At 53.3% G+C, this 23,203-nt stretch overlaps 1 protein-coding gene across 1 annotated transcript; it reads right to left on the reverse strand.

The window, feature by feature from the left end:
- Positions 1-6,733: 6,733 nt before the first annotated feature.
- ror1 (receptor tyrosine kinase-like orphan receptor 1) lies at positions 6,734-21,328 on the reverse strand. Its single transcript, XM_042335371.1, has 8 exons — positions 21,259-21,328; positions 17,057-17,344; positions 16,567-16,603; positions 12,123-12,250; positions 11,592-11,909; positions 10,769-11,014; positions 9,933-10,135; positions 6,734-8,196 (listed from the first exon to the last, which is right to left on the reverse strand). Exons 1-8 carry the CDS (start codon positions 21,323-21,325, stop codon positions 6,778-6,780), a joined length of 2,706 nt encoding a protein of 901 aa, XP_042191305.1. The 5' UTR covers positions 21,326-21,328; the 3' UTR covers positions 6,734-6,777.
- Between the last annotated feature and the right edge of the window lie 1,875 nt (positions 21,329-23,203).

The following is a 23,203-nucleotide window of genomic DNA, read 5'->3' on the forward strand; positions in this document are numbered from 1 at the left end:
TCCAGGGTAGCTTTGCAACAAGAGAGATTCTGTTTGTTTTTGCGGCTCTTGCTCTCGTCTCTCCTCACCTTCTCATTAATCACGACCACTGCCTCAAACCTACTCCTGAACTCCCCTAACCCTGGCCAGCCTAGGGACCTCAATGCAGGGGGGGGGGGGGGGGGTAGGCAGGGAGGGAGGGAGGGAGGGAGGGAGAGAGAGAGAGAGAACGGACTGCATTTTAATGAAAATCGTCACGTTCGAAAAAGATTCTGCTCAAAAAACAGTCAACTTGATGTGATAAGGCGCAAATAACAATTTTCCTCGCATTCAATACAGCGCCTTATCACATCTTTGAAGCGTTTCAAAGCGCTTCGCAGAATATACTGTCAAGTGAATGGACTGTACGTTTTCCTGGCGAAACACGGCAGCCAACTGCGCACATCAGTGTCCGTGGATGGATTGAGTGACACAAATTATTACTATTTATTTATATTTTTGGAGGGATTATTATCCCCAGAAAACCGATCCGCCGATCAAGCAACGAGCGGGTTGCTTTTGCTCCCTCCCTCTCTCCCCCTCCGTGTCACCAGCTGTGGTCCTCTATTTTCTCCCTCCGACTTTTCTCCCAACTGTTTACTCCATGTTCGATCCGCTTTCTTTTCTATGTAGAAATCCTCACCTCCATCACTCTTCCCTTCTTCCTACACTCCCAAGACTCCTCACCTACCTAACTCTTCTCTTCCTTCTACGACTTGTCACCTCACTCTCTCTTCCTTTTCTCCTACACTCCAGAACTCCTGTTCTCCTCTCTTCCCTTCCTCCTACAATCAGGGATTCCTCAACCTGCTCACTCTTCCCTTCCTCCTACACTTCAGGACTTCGCACCTCCCTCTCTCTTCCCGTCCTCCTACACACCAGGAATCCCTATCGCTTCCCTTCCTCTCCACATTCACTCTTCTCTTCCTCTTACAATCCAGGACTACTTACTTTCTTCACACTTCCCTTCCTACTATTCCAGGACTCATCAACGACCTCACACTTCCCTTCCTCCTACATTTCAGGAATTCTCACCTCCCTTAAGTTTAGCTTCCTCCGACAATCCAGGAGTGAGGACCTTCTTCATGCTTCCCTTCCTCCTATACTCCAGGACACCTCACTTCCCTCAATCTTCCCTTCCTCCCACACTCCTCACCTCCCTCACAATTCCTTCCTCCTACACTTCAGGAATTCTGACCTACCTCGCTCTTCCCTTCCTCCTATACTCCAGAACTCCACACCTCCCTCACTCTTCCCTTCCTCCTACTCTCAAGGATTCCTCACCTTCCTCACATTTCCCTTCCTGCTACACTACAAGAAACCTCAGCTCCCTCACACTTTCCTTCCTCCTACACTAAAAGACTCTTAACCACACTCACTCTTCCCTTTCGCCAACACTCCAGAACACCTCACTGCTCTCACTCTTCCCTTCCTCCTATATTCCAGGACTCCTCACCTCCCTCACATTTCCCTTCCTCCTACACACCTGGACTTCTAACCTCCCTCTTTCTTCCCTTCCTCCTACACTTCAGAACTCCTGTTCTCTCCCCCCCCACTTACCATGCTCCTACAATCAAGGATTCCTTCCCCCCCACACCCCCTCACTCTTCTCTTCTTCCTAATCTCCAGGATGCCTCTTCACCTCCCTTACGCTTCTATTACTCCTACAATCCAGGACTCCTCACATCCTTCATTTTTCCCTTCCTCCTACACTCCAGAACTCCACACCTCCCTCACGCTTCTCTTCCTCCTACACTCCAGGAATCCTCACCCCCCCCTTACGCTTCCCTTCCTCCTACACTCCAGGAATCCTCACCCCCCCTTACGCTTCCCTTCCTCCTACACTCCAGGAATCCTCACCCCCCCTTACGCTTCCCTTCCTCCTACACTCCAGGAATCCTTATCCCCCTTACGCTTCCCTTCCTCCTATACTCCAGAACTCCACACCTCCCTTCTCAGTTTCATCTCTCTTCCATTCCTTCTACACTCCAGAACTCCATATGCCCCTCACGCATCCCTTCCTCCTACAATCCAGGACACTTCTCCTCCCCATCTCTTCCCTTCCTCCTACACTCCAGGACTCCTCACCCACCTCACTTTTCTCATCCACCTACACTCCAGGACTCCTCACCTCCCTTACGCATCCCTTCTACCTACAATCCAGGACTACTCACTTTCCTCACGCATCCCTTCCTCCTACAATCCAGGAATCCTCACCTTCTTCACACTTCCCATCCTCCTAAACTCCAGGACTCCTCACCTCCCTTATGCTTCCCTTCCTCCTACAATCCAAGACTACTCACCTTCTTCAAGCTTCCCTTCAACCTACAGTCCAGGACTCCTCGCCACACTCATTCTTCCTTTCCTTCTGCACTCTAGGACTCCTCTCCTTCTTCACTCATCCCTTCCTCCTTCACTTCAGGACTCCTCACCTCCCTCACTCTTCCCTTCCTGCTACACTCCTAAAACTCCTCGCCTCCCTCCCTCTTTCCTTTCTCTTTCTTTCTTTCTTTCTTTCTTTCTACACTCCAAGACTCCTCACCACACTCACTTCTTTCTTTTCTTTCTTCCTACACTCCAAGACTCCTCACCACACTCACTTCCTTCTTTTCTTTCTTTCTTCCTACACTCCAAGACTCCTCACCACACTCACTCTTCCCTTTCTCCAATACTCCAGGATTCATTAACCCCTTCACTATTCCCTTCCTCCTACACTCCAGGGCTCCACACCACATTCACTCCTCCCTTCCTCCTACACTCCAGGACTCCTCACCTCCCTCACCCTTCTCTTCCTCCTACTCTCCAGAATTCCTCACCTCACTCATGTTTTCCTTCATCCGACAATCCAGGACTACACACCTTCTTCATGCTTCCCTTCCTCCTACACTCCAGGACACCTCACCTCTCTTCCCTTCCTCCTTGACTCAAGGACACCTCATTTCCCTGATTCTTCCCTTCTTCCTACACTCCAGGACTTCTCACCTCCCTCTCTCTTCCCTTCCTCCTACTTTCCAGAACTCCACACCTCCCTCACGCTTCCCTTCCTCCTACACTCCAGGATTCATCACCCCCTTCACTATTCCCTTCCTCCTACACTCCAGGACTGCTCACATCCCTCACTCTTCCTTTCCTCCTACACTCCAAGACTCCTCACCACACTCACTTTTCTCATTCTCCTACACTGTAGGTCCACTTAACCCGCTAACTCTTCCCTTCCTCATACACTCTAGGACTCCTCACTTCCCTCACTCTTCCTGTCCTCCTACACTACAGGACACCTCAGCTCCCTCGAACTTTCCTCTCCTACACGCCAAGACTCCTCACCACCCTTCCTCGCGCAATACAGGACTCCTAACCTTCTTCACGCTTCCCTTCCTCCTACACTCCAGGACTCCTCACTTCCTTTACGGTTTGCTTCATCCTACCATCCAGGTCTGCTCACTTTCTTCATGCTTCCCTTTCTCCCACACCTCAGGACTCCGCACCTTACTCATTCATCCCTTCCTCCTACACTCTTCACCTCCCTCACTCTTCCCTTCTTCCCTTCCGCCTACACTCAGTTGTGTCCCACCTTTGGCCTCCCACCAATCACTTCCCACCTCCTCTCCTCTCCCCACCATTGGAAGATGGAGTTGCTGAGGTCCTCACAGAATATAAAATAGATTTGAGGAAGATTGTAACCAGCCCAGTGTGTGACTGGAAACGGATGGGTGAGAGGACGGTCACTTCACGCTGCAGGTTTCTGTCCGTCCACAATGAACTGCCAATGAAATGTAATACACGGGGTCAGACACTGTTGACCTGGTTCCTATTAAAGACACCTCCGTCAGCGCGGTCCCACAATAGGCTGCCGACATGGCAGACTCAATGGGCTTCATTCTTCTCCGAGGAGAAGGGATCAGGGCAGCGTCTGAAGGTAAAGTGATCTTACTGAGAGGCTGAGTCCTCAACACAGCCTCCCGGCCAGGGCTGCAGGGAGTTTCTCTATCGGAGTTTAATTACCGGAGGTTAGTTTGCGCACATTAGTTATCAGAGTGAGTCGAGGTTTCGGGTCCATGACCCCCTCCGTCGACCCTTATCGAAGGGTCGTGGATTCTGAAACGTTGACTCACTTTCCTTTCTCCATAGATGCCCCCGACCTGCTGAGCGCTCCCAGCGACTGCTGCGTTTGCTTCAGACTTTGGGTCTAGTTATCGGAGGTTAGTTGTTGGAGGTTAGTTAGTGCAGTTAGTTAGCGCAGGTTAGTTAGCGCAGGTTAGTTAGCGCAGGTTAGTTAGCGCAGGTTAATTAGCGCAGCTTAGTTAGCGCAGGTTAGTTAGCGCAGGTTAATTAGTGCAGGTTAATTAGCGCAGCTTAGTTAGCGCAGGTCAGTTAGCGCAGGTTAGTTAGTGCAGGTTAGTTAGCGCAGGTTAATTAGTGCAGGTCAGTTAGCGCAGGTTAGTTAGCGCAGGTTAGTTAGTGCAGGTTAGTTAGCGCAGGTTAATTAGTGCAGGTCAGTTAGCGCAGGTCAGTTAGTGCAGGTTAATTAGCGCAGGTTAGTTAGCGCAGGTTAATTAGTTTGGAGGTTAATTAGTGCAGATTAGTTGGCGAAGGTTAATTAGCGCAGAGTTAGTGCAGGTTAACCACGCAACATTTAGTATTTGATACAAGATCACTGTTTAGTTACCGAGCACTGCCGCTGTGGGACTTGTTGCTTTCAGGCTGCGCTGTTTGGCGGAGTCTGTCTGCCCAAGTTCATAGGAACATACAGGAACAGGAGAACGCGTTTCAGTCCCTCGAGCCTGTTCCACCATTTTAATTAGATCACGGCTGATCTGTACCTCATCGACGGCACAGATGAGCTGCTGCATCCGGCTCCGTAACAGCGTTGGGTGTGCGTGTGTGTGTGCGTGTGTGTATGCGTGTGTGTGTGTATGTGTGTGTGTGGGGGGGGGTGGCGTGATTGTATGTGTGTAGGTGACCAGCAGGGCTGGAGGGAACCTGCTCTCACACTCTCCAGTCCACAGCGACTCAGCAAGACGTCGCAATGACTTAAGAAAGCAAACTCAAATGCAACAATATCAAACAATAACGACTTGCATTTGCACAGCATCCCTCACACAGGGTAGCATCCCAGAGCGCTCGCCAGTGGCGGAGCACGTCGCTGAGCCGGGGGGGAGGCGGTAGGCGACCGTAAGCACGGTCGAAGAGGAAGGTCTTCAGGCCCAATCTGAAAATAGAGAAGGAAGCGGCAAACCAAACGGAACAGTGCGGCGGGCATTGAAATCAGCTTGTGGGGTCCCGTCAAGGGACGCTCACACAGTCATAGGTGCAGACACAAGACTCGGTGACACTGAATGAGACAGTCCGTGCGAAAGGAAGCAACGCAAGCTTTAAACGGGTGGGTTTAAACTTCACAAAGTACGAAAATAACTTCAAATCTCTTGTGCAAAAAAGACATTTGATTTTTGAGATACAGAAGGGATTCTTATTACAATATGGCCTCTCCCTCCCATCAACACCCACCCCCCCCCACCACCACCCCACTCCCTCTCCCAATCATGTCCCATCCCCTCCCGCCCTCTGCCTATCGAGCCCTGACGTTCAGGGTTATAATAGACCCATCAACAACCACTGAACAAATAATACACACACAAGACAGAGACCGCCTTAGCCTGGCTCCTGCTGGCTCTCGTGTCTCATCCGCACATTCACAGCAATGATAGAACTCGTCACAGAGGAATGGGTGAGTGAGTCTGACTTCGCTCACAGTCAGTCCGCACCCCATTTTGAGGCGGTGGGGTGGGGGGAAGAGACAGAAGGGGTAAGGGGAGACACACACACACACACACACACACACACAGGGTGGGGTGAGGGCTCATTTGTATATTAAAAAAAATTCTAAAAATCTGTACAACTTGGCCGGCTTCGCTACGTAATGTGTTGCTGTTCACAAACAGGAGAGAGTTTGTCCACATGCCTGGCTTCCCAGACAAGGGGGGCCTCAGGGGTTTGTTGTCCCCCCCCCCCCACAACTGAGCATCAATCAGCTGTGACTCTCAGAGGGGCCACATTCCTACCCCCACACCCGCACCCCCCCCGCTCCAGGTTACCCTCTCCCCCCCCAATTCTTTCATTCAGCCCAACTATCCCCACTCTCAAAAACTCGACTGATTGTCATTTGCGCTCTCTCTTTCCCCCCCCACGCACCGCCCCTCCTCTCTCTCCCCACCCCGCACCCCCCCCCCGACCAGGGCACTCACCCCCCCCGCCCCCCGTATTAAATAGTTGCCTAGCAACAAATATACTGTGACATTTTAATCTTCATATTTTAAAAAATTGGAATCGGGGTGGGTGAGTGTGGGGGTGGGGGGGGGGGGGGCGGTGAGGGGGTGGGGTGCGAACACAACAATTGTGTCCCGGGGGAGGTCGAGCCCGTCTCACACACTCCCCCCCCCCAACCTTAGGCACTTCCCCCTTATCCCCCCCTACCCCGTGCTCCCCACAGCATGGGGTACAGTGGGATTACACAATCCCAGGCTCCAGTTGTCCTCACAGTCTAAAATCCTCGGAATTTTTTTCGTTTTTTTTTTACACTCACTCACTCCCTATTTTTATATATATATAAAAAATCAGATTATACATAATTACAAACCATCAGAGAGAGAGAGAGAGAGAGAGCGAGGGAGCAAGCGAGGCCCCCCGAGTGTGTGTGTGTGTGTGTGCGGGGGGAGGGTGGGATCTCTCTCTATATAATATATAACATTTACATGGCTGACGTTACAGTTCTCGGGGGCCGAGCTCGGAGGTGGGGAGCATGTGCCCCTCGCCCTCCCCCAACGGGCAGTCCACAGGCACGGCTTTGTGCGATATGTGAGTGAAGAGGGGCATGGTGGCGCTCGCCAGGTGTCCGGACACGGAGAGGTGGTGAGAGAGGAGGGGGGTGCTGGCGTCGTGGGCCGAGCCCGAGGAGGGCAAGCTGGTCAGGTGGCCGGTGCTGGTGGAGCCGCTCCCGCTGCTGGGCGAGCGGCTCTTGGGAGGTGGTCCGTGCGCCATGACCCTCGGCGGGGGCCCCGGCTGGTAGTGGGCGGCCGCATATGCTGCGTAGCCGGGGGGCACCGGGTAACTGTTGACTTGGATGAAGCGTTGGTGTTGCCCCCTGGCCTGGGCCACCAGCCCCCCCACCTGGGTCTGGGTGAGCCCCGTGGGCTGGTAGATGTGCACCGGGAAGCGGGCGGCGCTGAGGTTGCTGACCGGGCTGGCGCTCAGCGAGGTGGTCTGAGTGGTGGCGTTGCCCCCCGAGGGGGTGGTGGAGCTGGTGTGGGAGCTCAGCCCCTCCCAGGAGCGCAGGCGGGCGTGGAGGTCCTTGAAGTGCGGCCGCCTGGCGGGCATCTCGTGCCAGGTCTCCGCCATCAGCTCATACATCCTGGGTGGGCAGTCCTCGGGGCACGGCAGCACCTGGCGCTTGCGCACCATCTCGATCACCTCCTGGTTGGAGAAGCCGTAGTAAGGCTGCAGCCCGAAGCTGAAGATCTCCCACAGCACCACGCCGAAGGACCACACGTCCGAGTCGGTGGAAAACTTGCCGTACAGAATGGCCTCCGGTGGCATCCAGCGGATGGGCAGCAGCGACTTGTTCTGGACGCGGAAGTAATCGGCCGCATAGATCTCCCTGGACAAGCCCAGGTCAGAGATCTTCACCCTCAGCTGCTCGCCCACAATGATGTTGCGGGCGGCCAGGTCCTTGTGGACGAAATAGCGTCCGGCCAGGTAGTCCATGCCGGCCGCAATCTGGATGGAGATGTGCAGGAAGTCGGCGTGGTCAAGCCCTGACCTGACCGTCCCGTCCTCGTCGCTGCTGCAACCGATGTCAGAGTGCGGGGACCTCATGATGAGGAACTCATGCAGGTCTCCCAGGCTCAGGTACTCGAAGAGCAGGCAGACGGGCTGTTCCTGGGTCACCACACCCAGCAGGCACACCACGTTGGGGTGATGGAGCTCGGCCATCAGCGAAGCCTCCTGCTGGAAGTCGGCCCACAGCTGGGGGTTGCCATACTCCTTCAGGGTCTTGATGGCCAGCAGTTGGGCGTGCTCCATCCCTGGCAAGTACAGGTGGCCTTTGTAGATCTTCCCGAAAGCGCACTCGCCCAGCTCCTCCATGAACCGCACCGCGGACAGAGGCAGCTCCTTGGCTTTGCTCTGATGGGGTGGGGGGAGAGAGAGGGAGAGATGGGAGTTAGGCTCCAGGCAGGAAACTAGGAGAAGGAGAGAGGCGGAGGGAGGGAATGTTTGAACAATAGGGAATGGGAGTGGACTGTGGACCCCGTGTGACAAGCAGAGACAGGGACTCAGTTGAATGTCTCATCCAAAGGCCAACACTGCTCAGACTATCATATATTGTTGTAAAGATGGTTTCTCTCTATCTCTCTCCAGAGTCTCGGCCGACAAACCCACATACAATCCCTCTCTGAATTTCACGCCTGTTTGGGGAGATGTCGCTGTGAACAAACTGCCTGCCACTCTCACCCACAAAACGCACAGTCACTGCATTTTACAGGGAATACTGGGAAGCGCTTTGGGACGTCCTCCCAGTGTTATTATTAATAATCCCTCCCAAAACTAATAATAATGTGATCACTCAATCCACGGCTGTCTGTGGAACACTGCCGTGCGCAATTGGCTGCCGTGTTCAACCACAAAATACACAGTCGCTCCACTTTACAGTGAATCCTGAGAAGTACACCGACTTGAGGGGAGGAACGTGACATGTCAGGTCTCAGGGTGACAGGTCGATGTCTTGTTGGCGTCTGACCGAAGAGCTTTGTGTAAAGCAGCAGAGGCAGGATAAGTAATTCTGTCTGGCTGTTTTGACGTCTTCTAAATAATGACCGAGTGGTGATACACACTGGCTGCTGTCTCAGTGTTTACTTTATGGTGTTTACTTATGGTGGAGCGCTGAGTGTAAAGGCTCCTCTTCACAGAGAGTTTACACCGCATGAGAAGCCCATTCACCCATCGTGTCTGTGCTGGTGCTCGCTCCCCCACTGGAGCTCTCTACTCTAATCCCATTCCCTGCTCTCTCTCCCCATCGTGTCTGTGCTGGTACTCGCTCCCCCACTGGAGCTCTCTACTCTGTGGTTTAAAGTCTTAGTTGGAGGACCGCGCTTGAGACAAGACAGCGCTCACTCCCCCAGTACTGTGCTGGAGTGTCAGCCTGGACTGTGAGCTCAAACAACAACGACGACAAAATTTCATTTGTATAGCACCTTTCACGTCAGGAGGACGTCCCAAGGTGCTGGACAGACAGAGTTATGGACCTGAGCTGAGGGTCGGGGTAGGAAGGGGCGAGGGCAGGGGGGGAGGGCAGGGGGGGAAGCAGGGAGATCGAAAGCACGGTCGAAGAGGAGGGTCTTGAGGTGGGTCTTGAAGGTGGTGAGGGAGGGGCAAGACGGAGGGACTGTGGGATGAGGTTCAAGAAGGTGGATGCAGAGTGGCGGAGACCCGCCCGCCGATAGTGGGGCGAGCAAGGCGGGGGACATGAAGCAGGCCGGAGCCCACTGAGCGGAGGGAGCGAACAGGTTGGTAGGGGGTTGGGAGGTTGGAGAGGTGATAAACTCCGACATTCAGCCTCTTTGCCCCTACCCTTTGGAACTCCATCCCATAGTCCCTTCACCTCGCTCCCTCCCTCCCTCCCTTGCCTCCTTCAATCCCCGTCTCAGACCCCCTCTTTGACTGTGCCTTCGGTCATCCTCCTACCCCCAGACTCCCTGCCCTCCAGCCCTCCTGATCCCAACCCCCAGCTCATGTCCAAATCCCTGACTGTCCAGCGCCTTGAGACATCCTCCTGATGTGAAAGGCAGTGTGTAAATATCACTTGTTGTTGCTGTTGTTTGAACCAGCGACTCTCCTGGCCAGGAGTTTAACCCTTTCCTCACCTTTGGTTTGTAAGCGTTGAGCATGGACATCTCGACGTTCTGGCCTCGCACAGGCTTGGGCTGAAGCTGAGCGGGCGGTGCTGAGGCCTTGTGGTTGTTGCGGCAGATACAGATGAAGAAGAAGAGGAGGGTGATGGCCAGGGGTATGGCCACACTGGGCACCAGGATGTATAGGATCTGCAGCTTGCTGCCCTCTTTGGAGTCTAGTTTGGGAAGAGAGTTACATATAATAATATAATAATAGTAATCCTTGCATTTGATATAGCACCTTATCACGTCTACGAGACATCTCAAAGCGCTTCACAGGATATACTGTGAAGACTGTGTCTTTTGTAAGCAAATTTTTTGAAGGAAATTGGGGGAGTGATTATTATTATTACTCACCCAAGCCAACAGTGAGCGCTTGACAGTGGCGGAGCACGACACCGAGCTGAGGGAAGAGGGGGTGACCGTAGGCACGGTGGAATAGGAAGGTCTTCAGGCGCAACCTGAAGATGGGGAAGGAAGGGCTAGGGCGGAGGGATTGAGGAAGAGATTCGGTTGATAGTGCCTGAAAGTGTGGCCGCCAATGGTGGAATGAAGGGCACGAGGGACATGCAGGAGGCCAGAGCCAGTCGAGCGGAGGCAGCAGGTAGTGGGTTGGGGCGATGAGATAAGGAGGTGCCACGGCATTAAGGCATTTGAAAACGAGTGAGAGGATCGTGAAATCGAAGGCAGGTGGGGGGAAGGGGATGGGAGGCGACTCAAAGCCATGATTTTCCCCATACACACACCCCACCCCCACCCCCACCCCAAACCAAGCCCAAAACGGTCGCAAGTGGTTGAGACGGCCTTACCACACAATGGGATCTCACACAGCTCCATCTTGACGGCCTCGTCCAGGGTGAAGCACCAGGGCCCGTCCCGGTGATTGCCAGGATTGCGGCAGTAGGAGTGGCCACCGTTGAGCTCGGGGTAGCGGCCCGCGGCAAAGGAGTGGCTGTGCGGGTACTGGGAGTTCCAGGGTTGGCACTGCCGGCCTGACCGTGTCATGCTGACGGTGCCCCGGTACTCCAGCCCACTGCTGTTAAAGCACTTGTGGTCTGTGAAGAGCACACAGAGAGAGAGAGAGAGAGAGAGAGGGGGGGTCAGTGAGAGAGAGAATCAGTGAGAGAGCACATAGCAGGGGAGACAGCGAGCGCAAGGGAGAGAGTGAAAGAGCATAGCGGGGAGAGAGAGAGAGAGAGAGAGCACAGTGGAAATATATATATATAGAGAGAGCTAGAGAGCACCGTTTGGAGAGAAAGAGCACAGCGGAGAGAGAGAGACAGAGAGGAGAGAGCACAGAGGAGAGAATGGGAACATAGCGGAAAGAGCAACAGAGGGAGGAGAGAACACAGCGGAAGAGAGAGAGAGTGTCTCAGAGAGAGATACAGAGAAAGAACACCCAAAAGAGAGGGAGAGAATATAGCAGAGAGAGAGAGTGAGAGAGCACAGAGGAGAGAGAGAGAGAGAGAGAGAGAGAGAGAGGCAGAGCCCAACAGAGAGCAAGAGACTATAGAGAGAGAGCGAGAGAGCATGATGTAGGATACTAGGGTGCAGGGTGTGAGAGTTGTTGGGGTGCTGTGTGAGAGGCGGGTGTGGGGTGGGGTGTGACAGCCTGGGCGGGAGGCTCCTTACTCTTGTTGATGGGCTCCGCCATGGGGATGCCGATCCTCATACAGGTGCTGGCCTCTGGGCTGTCGGGCAGGGGCAAGTCCTCACAGTTGGGCAGTTTGAGCCGCATGAGGATGAGGGGGTTGGAGCGGGCGAAGATGTACTCGGCTTTACACAGGTCGTTCTCCAGGATCTCACACTCGTCCCGGCACAGGTCCCGTGGCTTGGGCAGCCCTGAGGTCTCCTCGCAGTACGGGAACGCAAAGTGGCACAGCGAGGGGATGGCAAACTGCGAGCAACGGTCCGTCAGGTGGTTAGAAGTCCCGATCATGGTGAAGGCAGCTGCGGAACATCAATATCATCATCATCATCAACACCCAAACAACAATGACAATGACGTCTGCTTCAGAGGCATGGGGAGGACATCTCACCGTTAAGAGACAGAGTAAAGCTCCCTCTACACTGTCCGTCCACACTCCCAGGTCAGGGTTAGAGACTAGAGTAAAGTTCCCTCTACGTTGTCCATCCACACTCGCAGTGAGCAGCCTGACTGACCTGTGATCTGGTTCTCGATCTCTCCCTGCATCTGTAAGGAGTCCACGTAGATGCTGCGGTTGGCGATGAAGCGGGCGCAGGCGATGCCTCGGTACGGCTGGCAGAAGCCGTCCTCCTCATAGATCACTCTGGGGATTAGCAAGAGCAACACCACACAGCACAGTGAGTCAGGAGTGAGCGAATGAGTGAGCGAGTGAGTGAGCAAGCGAGCCAGTGAGTGAATGAGCAGCGACTGAGGCGCGGGTAAGCAAATGAACAAGTGAGCGAGCTGGAGAGTAGCGCATTCCCGTGCGTTGCCGGAGCTCTAAGGGTAAAGAACCAAAGTCCTTGGTTGCCAGTGGCCCCCAGAGCGGGCGCCAGGGGGCGCCACACGGTTACACTCTGCGCCGCTCAAAACATCTTGAAAAAATTAATTTTTTTCATAAGAAAAATACGAATAAAGGAGGCGAGCGAGAGTTACAGCCTCGTGTCAAACTGTGCTATAAATTAATAAATAAATATCCCCCCCCCCCCCCGGACAAGAGGGCTGAGTCTAACCGGGGCCAGAGAAGGGAATTTCTCTCGCTCTCTCTCACGGGGTCCTGGCTGACAATCCTCCAGATAATATCCCTCGCTCGCCAACGCACTCGCTTCACGGCTGTTTGCGGGATGTCGCTGCGTGCAAATCGGCAGCCATGTTTCGCCCACAGTTACTACACTTTACGCTGAATATTGTGAAGCGCTTTGAGAAGTGCTCCCGACATGAAAGGCGCTGGGTCGGATGCACAGGTTAGTATTTTTTTAATAATGAGACTGAAGTCATACAGACCCCATCCACCCGCCACCCCCAGTCTCCCCATTCCCCCTCCTCCTCCCCCTCATGGTGAGGAGGCACAGACAGCGACGGGGGGGGGGGGGGGGGCGGTGGCGGGAGATGAAGGGGGGGTAGGGATGTGGGGAGGGGCGCTGATCTGCATGTGTTATTTGAGGGCAAACCAGATGGACGCAACCTGAATCACACACACGGAGATGATATAAGTTCTTTAAACCGTGAATCTCAAGGGAGAGAGCATGTGAGAGAGAAAAGAATGAGAGAGAAATGGGGGGGTGGGGTGGGGGGGAAGGAAGATGGAGGGAGAGAGATGCAGGGAGCGGGAGAAAAAGGGTGAGAGCATGTGTGTGTGTGTGAGAGAGAGCTTGAGTGAGTGAGCGAGGGAGAGAGGGAGCGAACGAGTCAGGGAAAGGAGGCGAGAGAGGAAGAAAAAGAAAGAAAAAAGAAAGTGATGACGAGGCAGAATGGAGCGTGACCGACTCGCACTCCACACAGCGCCAGTGGACTCCAAACTGTCTCCACGCTCTTCACACACTGACTCACTGGCTGCCTCCTGACCACAGACATGGCAGTAACATGTTACACACAGCCCGGGAGACTGGGCGGACGGGAGGGGAGGTGGGGGGGTTTCAAGCCGTTGCCTGATGCTCCACCCTTGTCTGACATGCCCCCTCTCCCCCCCCCACCCCACTTGGGAGGGGGAGGGAGCACGTCAGCCAAGCATGGAGCATCAGGGAACGCCTCAAGACAGCGTCTCTTAAAGGCAAAAGCGTTCCCACTTCCCTCTGTGTCAGCCTGGCTCAGTTGAGCGCTCTGAATCAGAAGATAGTGGGTTCAAGCCCCCACGTCGGGACTTGAACCCACCCAGTGCTGCGTGGTGGTGGTGGTGGTGGGGTGGGGGGGGCGTTGCATTGTTGGAGACGCGATCCTTCGCTAAACTGAGCTCCCCGTTTGCCTGTTCGGACGTAAAAGATCCCACGGCCCAACAACAAAAATAATAATCCTTGCGTTTGATACAGTGCCTCATTACGTCTTCGAGCAGCCTCAGAGCGCTTCACAGGATATACTGTAAAGTGAATTGATTGTATTTTATGGACGAAACGCGGCAGCCAATTATGCACAGCAGCGTCCCCACAAAACAGTCGATTGAGTGGCCAAATCATTATTTTTTTGAAGGCTTTATTACCCCCAGAAAAGCGATCAGGCCAACGACTAACAGCCATGTTCCTACTTACTGCTCGCTAAACAGAGGCGTGTGCAGTAAGGAAATTTGCCCAACGTTTCACCCTGCCCGGGAATCAAACCCAGGTCCTCTCGTTTTGAGAGGCGAGTGCTCTTACCACTGACCTACAGGACTCCCACTACACCTCTACACTGTGTCGTGTAGTGACTGTGTGTCTTGCAGCCCAGCCTCGGGCAGTGCACATGGGAATAGTGAGGGGGATTCAGAGACCATCGTAGCTCAGAGAGGCTGAAACGCACCGACTTTCTCGTCCATTAATCCTTCATTAGTCAAAGGTATCAGTTGCAGAGGCCGGGAAAGGCTGGCGTGACGTGCAGTCTCACTCTCCTGCTTTGTAACATCTAATCCGGCTCTAACACCATCATAAACACAGCCCAAGGTTAACCCTAAACTCTTTCAAATGAACATTCCTGCCCGGCCGGCACCACTGGCTCTCTGAGCTCTCTGCACTGATGAGGCATCTAGAGTTACAGGCAAGAGCTTGGGGAGCGGGTGATCCCTCTCAGGGGGAAAATTTGTCATAAATATTATTACATCAAAACACCTCAAAGCACTTCACAGGGACTCGCTGTCAAGTGTAGTGACCGTTGAGGCAGAGGATTTACAGACAGCAAATCTCCGCAAACAGCCACAAAGCGAGCGAGTGATTTCATTCCGGGGGATGGTCGGCCAGGACACCAGGAGAGAGAGAGAGAGAGAGAAACTCCCTTCTCAGTTCCTGCAATGCCGTGGGAGATCTTTAACGTCCGCCTGAACAGGGCACCAATGAACCCTGTGAGGTAATGTCTCAACTGAAGGACAGCGTCTCTGACTATATGGCACTCTCTCCCCCCAGCACTGGGCTGGAGCATCAGAGTTCCCAACGTGGGGTTCGAACCCACGCTCTATACAACAACAACAAATGACATTTACACAGTGACTTTCACGTTGGGAAGACGTCCCAAGGCCTTGCACAGTCGGTGATTTGGACCTGAGCCGGGGGTTGGGATCAGTTTTGGTTAAGGGCGGGGAGGGGGGGTTGGGGTTAGGAGGTTGGTCTTGAGACGTGCTTTGAAGGAGGCAAGGGAGGGAGTGAGGTGAAGGGACTGTGGGATGGAGTGCCAAATGAAACTGATTAAAATGTTTGACCCCAACTCGGTTAAGGCCTTTATGAACAATATAATAATAATAATCCTTGCATTTGATATGAGGCCTTATCACGTCGTCGAGACGCCTCAAAGCGCTTCAATATACTCTAAAGTGAATTGCTTGTATATTTTGGGGGCAAAACGCGGATGGAATTTGCACAAAGCAGTGTCCCACAAACAGTGGCCAAATTATAATTGTTATTTTTTTGAAGGGATTATTAAACCCGGAAAAAAATCCGCCAATATCGACTAACAACTGGGTTCCTACTTGCTGCGGGTAAACAGAGAGTAAGGTGTGTGGAGTGAGGAAACTTGCCCAACGCTTCGCCCTGCCGGGGAATCGAACCCAGGTCCTCTCGCTTGCGAGGCGAGTGCTCTAACCACTACAAGCTGCAGGCCTCTACGTTCACCTCACAGCGTTGGTCGGAGCAGCTCCAGCCCTGAGCACCGGGAGCCAGTGATGTCCCGCTGTCTGACACCCTCTCGGCCCCACATCAAACAGCCGGAAGCAACCAATCCCTTCGGCACTGATCACTTTACATCAGGCAACGGTAGCGTCTGGTAAAGTGCTCAGAGAGGCTCCCCCGGGGGGTGGGGGGGAGATTACAGCACATCCTGCAACCCTCAGGAATTGTGTGCCGAGGATTTTCAACTCACGGTCCGGGCTGACGCTCCAACGAAGGCGGGGTGGTGGTGGTGGGGGGGGGGGACTGCATCGGCAAGGTCGGATGAGACGTTAAACCTCACTCCCTGTCTACGCCCTGTTCAAGTAGACGTTAAAGATCTCCCACGGTGCTATCGGGAGTAGAGTTTCTCTCTCTCTCTCTTCCAGGGTCCTGGTCTACAGTCCCCTCAACTCCGGATAAGATCACTCACTCACATCACGAGTGTGCGCGGAAGGTCGCTGCGTTGTAAGTTACCTGCTGTATTGATTACCGTGACAATTTTGGTGTAATAGGCACTGGATTAAATCCCCCACTCCCACCCGTCATGGGGACAAGCTTCTCCCCCCCCCACTCCACCTCCATCCCAGACAAAACCAGTCCCCCCAGGGAGGGTGAGAGAACAGGGGAGGGGTGTGATATATCATCAGCAGCCACAGAGGACGCTATTCTATGCAACTGACACGCACATCGTAGTGCGTCCGCGTGGGGAGGGAGCTGTGGCCAGCTGGGGGGGGGGGGTGGGGTTGGTCTCTCGGGCTGTAATACACACGCTGCAAACATGAGAGGCTAGACAGAGCACAAACGGGAATACACTCACTGTGTGGACTTTCCGGAATTGGGAGTCGGCGGGGGCCCTGGAGGGAAAAACACAAGCAATGGCTTCAACAACAACACATCACATTTGCAGAGCGCCTTTCATGTCAGGAGGACGTCCCAAGGCGCTGGGCAGTTAGGGATTCGAACCTAAGAGGGGGCTTGGGAACAGGAGGGGTGGAGGTCAGGGAGGGTAGGGGCAGGAGGTTGACTGACGATACAGATGAAGAGGAGGGTCTTCAGACGGACCTTGAGGAGGATTTGAGCGATGGATTGGGGGGAAAAGCGGTGGGGGGGGGTCTTGGGGAGGGGTGATTGGGGGAGGGTCTGTGCAAGGAGAGGAGTTAGGGGAATGGATGGCGGACAGGGGAGCTGTGTGAGGTGTTGGAGAGTGGGGGGGGGGGTTCGAGGAGGGGGTTTGGAGAGGGGTTGAGCGAAGAGGGGGTGGCGGGCGGATGGGGGGGCTGTTGCCAGGACAACATGCCTCAGCTTACCGAACTTGACGAAGAGCACGCCTGTGGTGGAGACGGACTTCCTGCCATTGGTAGCCACGCACTGGAAGTAGCCAGTGTCCGTTGTGTCCAGGTTGCGGATGCGGAGTCGGGAGCCGTACGTGGTGATCCGGTACGAGATCCTCCGAGGCTCCTGCACCACCGGAGCATCGTTCTTCAGCCACCGGATGGAAGGCGCTGGGTTCCCCGACACTTTACAGTACAGCTCAGCCGTCTGCCCCAGCGACGTGGTGATGTTGTTCATTGGCTCGTGTAGGGTTAGAAAGAATTCTACAGGCACAAGCCATCAGGTCAGCATCTCACATGCACAGCGTCTCTCACACACAAACACGCGCACACACACACACACACACCGCATCTCACACACACCATCTCACACAAACACACAGCGTCTCACACACACACAGCATCTCTCACACACACACACACAGCATCTCACACACACAGCATCTCACACACACACACACACACACCGCATCTCACACACACCATCTCACACAAACACACAGCGTCTCACACACACACAGCATCTCTCACACACACACACACAGCATCTCACACACACAGCATCTCACACACACACACACACACACACACACACCGCATCTCACACACACCATCTCACACAAACACACAGCGTCTCACACACACACAGCATCTCTCACACACACACAGCATCTCTCACACACACACACACACACAGCATCTCACACACACAGCATCTCACACACACACACACACACACACACCGCATCTCACACACACCATCTCACACAAACACACAGCGTCTCACACACACACAGCATCTCTCACACACACACACACACACAGCATCTCACACACACAGCATCTCACACACACACACACACACACACACACACACCGCATCTCACACACACCATCTCACACAAACACACAGCGTCTCACACACACACAGCATCTCTCACACACACACAGCATCTCTCACACACACACACACACACAGCATCTCACACACACAGCATCTCACACACACACACACACACACACACCGCATCTCACACACACCATCTCACACAAACACACAGCGTCTCACACACACACACAGCATCTCTCACACACACACAGCATCTCTCACACACACACACACACACACAGCATCTCATACACACCATCTCACACACACAGCGTCTCTCACACAAACACACACAGCCTCTCTCTCACAGCGTCTCTCTCTCTCTCTCTCTCTCTCTCTGCCCATCTTCTCTCTCAGCACAGCCTCACCCCCCCCCCCCCGCCCCCCCACCACCGAGTGGATCACACAGTGAACGATTACACTGGAAAACCCTGACCGCCAACTCGGTACTGAAGCCGGCCTCCCTCAGTCCCCCTGCACTGCTCCGGGTGGAATTTAACCCCAGAACAACTCGCTCTTTGTTTCACTCTTAAACCAAAACCCTGCACTTTTCCCATCTCCTGACTAACAATCCCTACCGTCTGCTCCCCATCCCGACCCCTCTCCTCTCCTCCCCGCCCCGCCAGCCAGAACCGCCACTACAAAAGCTTTCAATAAAACAACAACAACTGGAGTCCTGGAAGCTTAAGGGTAAGAGCACTCGCCTCGCAAGCGAGAGGAACTGGGTTCAATTCCCGGGCAGAACAAAACATTGGGCAAGTTTCCTTACTCCACATGCCCATTTACTTAGCAGTAAATAGGAACCTGGTTGTTAGTCGATTGGCGGATCGCTTTCCGGGGGTAATAATCCCTACGAAAAATAAATAAAAACATAATAATAATAATTTGGTCACTTAATCCACGACTGTTTGGGGGACAACTGGCTGCAATGTTTCCCCCACAAAATATACAGTCCATTCACTTTACAGTATATTCTGTGAAGCGGGCTGGGATGTCTCGAAGACGTGATAAGGCGCTGTATCAAATGCCAGGATTATTATTGTTTTAACAACTCGCAGCTACACAGCACCATTACGGGGTGGGAGGGGAGGGGGCTTAAAGGATCTGATTTCTAAGAAAATACATATTTTTTCCGTGGTTAAGTTGGTTCTCAGTTTCGACGCCCCCTCAGGGCGATCTCCCAATAGTGATAATTATTATTATTATTAAGTGCTGCCCTGTGAGAGGGCCGCTGTATAAATTGCTGTTGTTAGCATAATTCTTCCATTTGATACAATATCTTATCACATCGCTGAGGCGTCTCACAGCGCTTGACAGGATTTTACTATAAAGTGTGGTGTATTTTATAGGTGGCAGTCCAGTTTGTGCAATGTCCCGCAAGCAGCCATGAAGTGAGCGAGTGATTTTATCTGGGGGGGTGGGGGGTGGGGAGATTGTTGGCCAGGACACCAGGAGAGAGAGGGAAACTCCCTTCTCTTTCCCAACAATGCCTCGGAGATCTTTAACGTCCGCCTGAACAGTACACAGATGGCAGTGAGGTTTAACATCTCATCCAAAGGACAGCGTCTCAGACAACACAGCACCTCAACCCACCCCCACCTTGACTACGAGCTCAAAGCCTCTGGATTGGGGGCTCAAACCCACAACCTCCTGACCCATTGAGTGTGCGAGTGGCTGACACGTTGCCAACAAAGCGATAATAATAATGATCCCTTGCAGTTGATACAATAATACTAGCGCCTTAGCATGTTGTCGAGACATCTCAAAATGCTTCACAGAATATACTGTGAAATAGATTGACTGTATCTTTTGTGGGGGAGGTAGGGGCGCGGAGCGGGAGGGAAGGGGGAACAACATGAAATCGCTCCACCCACACTCCCACAGGAGTAAGGGTACATCAGCCGTATGTGAAGCAGGGCTTAAAGACGGGTGAAGTAATGGTGCAGTTTACACTGAGTCCAGAGAAAGGCTTAGCGAGTGAGCGAGCGAGTGGTCTGGCCCCAGTCCTGAAGATGCATCACATTACGTGTGTAACTGGAACCTTATTCACTGACTCCTTCAGCCCAGAGCTGGAGAGCGAGAGAGAGAGAGGAAGCTCTCTCTTTACATTGGCCACCACTAGGCAAAGTACTGAGAGGGGAGGGTGGGGGTGGGGGGTTGGTTCTACTTCTTATATTACCATAGAGAAACGCAGGATCTACATTGCAGAGGTTAGAGAGAGAGAGAGAGAGAGAGAGATGGGGAGGTGAGGAGAGCTGTAGAGAGTTGGAAGAAGGGCAGATTGAAGGGAGGTGAGGAGAGCAGACAATTGAAGTGCTGAGAAGAAGGAATGAGTTAGTGGATGAGAAGGAGTGAGCGCTGAGTGAGGATGGGGAGCAGAGTGGCTCCTCCCTGAGCCAAAGCGAAATTGAGTTGCGGGATCCCAGAGAGGGTTACGGAACGCAGTGAAAGTGAGTGACCGTGAGCCGGGAATACTGTACTCCCTAAATAAACCCGGCTTGTCCCAGCCACGGGATTTCCTGGAGAAATCTCAGCTCGTTTTCGGCTTGTTTCAAATCTCTCTCTCTCTCTCTCTCTCTCACTGCCAGCTCCTTTGCTTGAGATTTATGAACCTCAAGCCCCTTGACTTTGAAGCCCCCCTCGCTCCCTCCCTGCCTGCCACCACCACCCCCTCCACCCCCCACAAGCTTGTGGCCTCTCTGTCTGCAGTCAGGCTGCTGAGCTCGGCTGGCTGACATGAAAAGAGGGAAATATACGAGTGTGTCTGATGGCCGCTAACTCTTGCACATGAATAACCGTCACTCAGCAGACACGAGCCACCTGTGCACCCCCCCGCCCCCTCTTCCCCAGCACTAGCGTCTGAACCCTACTCGTTCCCCTGACCTCTTCCCCCCCCCCCCACCTTCCCCCTCCCTCAACTGTCCCTTTCCCCAATCTGGCTCCTATTAGTAGTTTCAGACATGTTAAAGAGGGAATGTTATTGAGACTGGCATCATATACTCACACACACTTACACACATACACTCATTTACGCACCCTTACTCGCATACAAATGCACATACTCACACACGCAAACTCACATGCTCTCTTACACACAAACATTCATAAACACTCATTCACGCACATTTGCTCAAACACATGCACATTCACATACAAACACTCTCACACTCATCTCCACACACACACACACAGATTCCCACTGGGGAGCGAGCCCCAGCACAGACACGACGGGGAGAGAGCAGGGAATGGGGTTAGAGTAGCGAGCTCCAGTGGGTGCTGGGTGACGAACCTGGGGCGCCCTGTGTGGTGGGTGATGGTGTAGAGGGAGCAAACACAGTTTCCTTCGTGGAACCCATTCCTGAAATAAAATGAAAGTGTTTAGTTAGAAACGTCCTCAACCGAACAACAGAAGGAAAGCTAATGAGAATACGTAGGAACAGGAGGAGGCCATTCAGTCCCTCGAGCCTGTTCCGCCATTCTATAAGTTCATGGCTGATCTGTTTCTCAACTCCAATTACCCGCTTTTTGCCCCATATCCCTTGATACCCTGACCTAACAAACATCTATCCACCTCAGTCTTTAAAACTGAATGGCTTCAGCGCATGAATAACTGTACAGCGCAGTTCACATTTACACAGCGCCTTTCAGGTCCCGCGCATGTCTGGAAGCGCTTCACAAGATTCTTTTAAAAACTAGTCAAGTGTAGTGACTGTGTCTTTGGTGAACGTGGCAGCCGGGTGGGGCAAGGCTTTTTGCAAAGTCCGCACAAAATATCTCTCCTGGAACAAGACTCAACTCGATTTTAATTTAAAAAATTCAAAAACAAAAATTAAAACATCTTTGCAGTCGCCGGGGAGAAAGATGGCGTTTTTTATTGCCTTTTAAACATCACAAAGCACAACACAGCGGAATTGGCCACAAGTGTAGTGACTGTGGATTTGTAGGTGAACGTGCGACAACAATTTGCACACAGAAATGAGGGGGTGATTGTTGGCCAGGACACCGGGAGAGCGAGGGAGAGAAAGAGAAAAGAGAAAGAGAAAACTGACTTCTGCTTTCCTGACAGTGCCGTGGGAGATCATTAATGTCTGCCGGAACACGGCGCAGATGGGGACTGAGGTTCAATGGCTCATCTGAAGGATGGCGTCTCTGGCAATGCGGTGGCTCCCCCCAGCTCTGCGCTGGAGCGTCAGCCCGGACTGTGAGCTCAGAGTCGCCTCCGAGGGGTGGGGGCTCAATCTCCCCACCGTGAGACGAGGGAGCTCACAAAACACTGTGAAACGTGGAGCGGAATGGCGGGTGTGGATGATGTCCTCAGGCGTTTGCGGCAGATTGGATTATTGGATTAGTGAGCGAGGGATTTACAGACATAGCCAGCTCAGTCCAACACAAGATCAAAGCGCATGTCCCGCACACCCCAACCAGTACTGAGCTCCTCCCCACAGGGAGGGAGAGGGGGGAGAGGCTGTGTCCGGGAGGGAGGTGAAGGCGCTGTTTTGTAGAACATGTTTCTCTGATGATTCGGGCAAGAAACAAGTTATAGACTGTCACAAAGTGTACGCTCTCCTCACCCGCCCCCACCATACTGACATACACTGGCTTTACTCTCCTCATCGCCTCGTGTAGCTCAGTCACCCCGGTCGAGCCTCATACACCAAAGAGGCTGATTTTCCCAATCCGGCTCTGAATTCCCTCACTTCTTACTATCACACACACACAGGAATAAGGACACACAAACACACATAGGATCACCCAGACACACACACAACCACTTGCATTTATATCGTGCCCCAGGGTAGTGTCCCAGAGAGCTTGTCTGTGGCAGAACATAATCCCGAGCTGGGGTGGGGAGTGGTGGGGGGAGAGGGGGGTGGAGGGAACTGAAACGGTTAAAGAGAAGTCTCCAGACGCGACCCAAAAATGAGGGAGGAAGGGGCAAAACGGAGGGTTTGAGGGAAAGAGTTCCAGAGTTTCGGGGCATAGTGGCACACACACACACACACACACACACACGCCCTCACAGCTCCAGTTAAATGCCGAGTAAGTGAAGTTGGCGAGCGAGCGAGTGTTGTGACTCTTGACGTGCCGAGACACAGACTTGACTTTCCTGATCTGGGATTAAACCGGGTTTAATTCTGCCCGAGGAGCTGGTTCCTGGGGCCACTGTGACTGACTCGGGCACAGTCACAGAGCCAGGCAATGACTCGGAGAGCTTCTCCACAATCAATCAATAA

Source organism: Callorhinchus milii, unplaced genomic scaffold (assembly GCF_018977255.1).
Source record: "Callorhinchus milii isolate IMCB2004 unplaced genomic scaffold, IMCB_Cmil_1.0 Scaffold5, whole genome shotgun sequence".
NCBI classification, from domain to species: Eukaryota; Metazoa; Chordata; class Chondrichthyes; order Chimaeriformes; family Callorhinchidae; genus Callorhinchus; species Callorhinchus milii.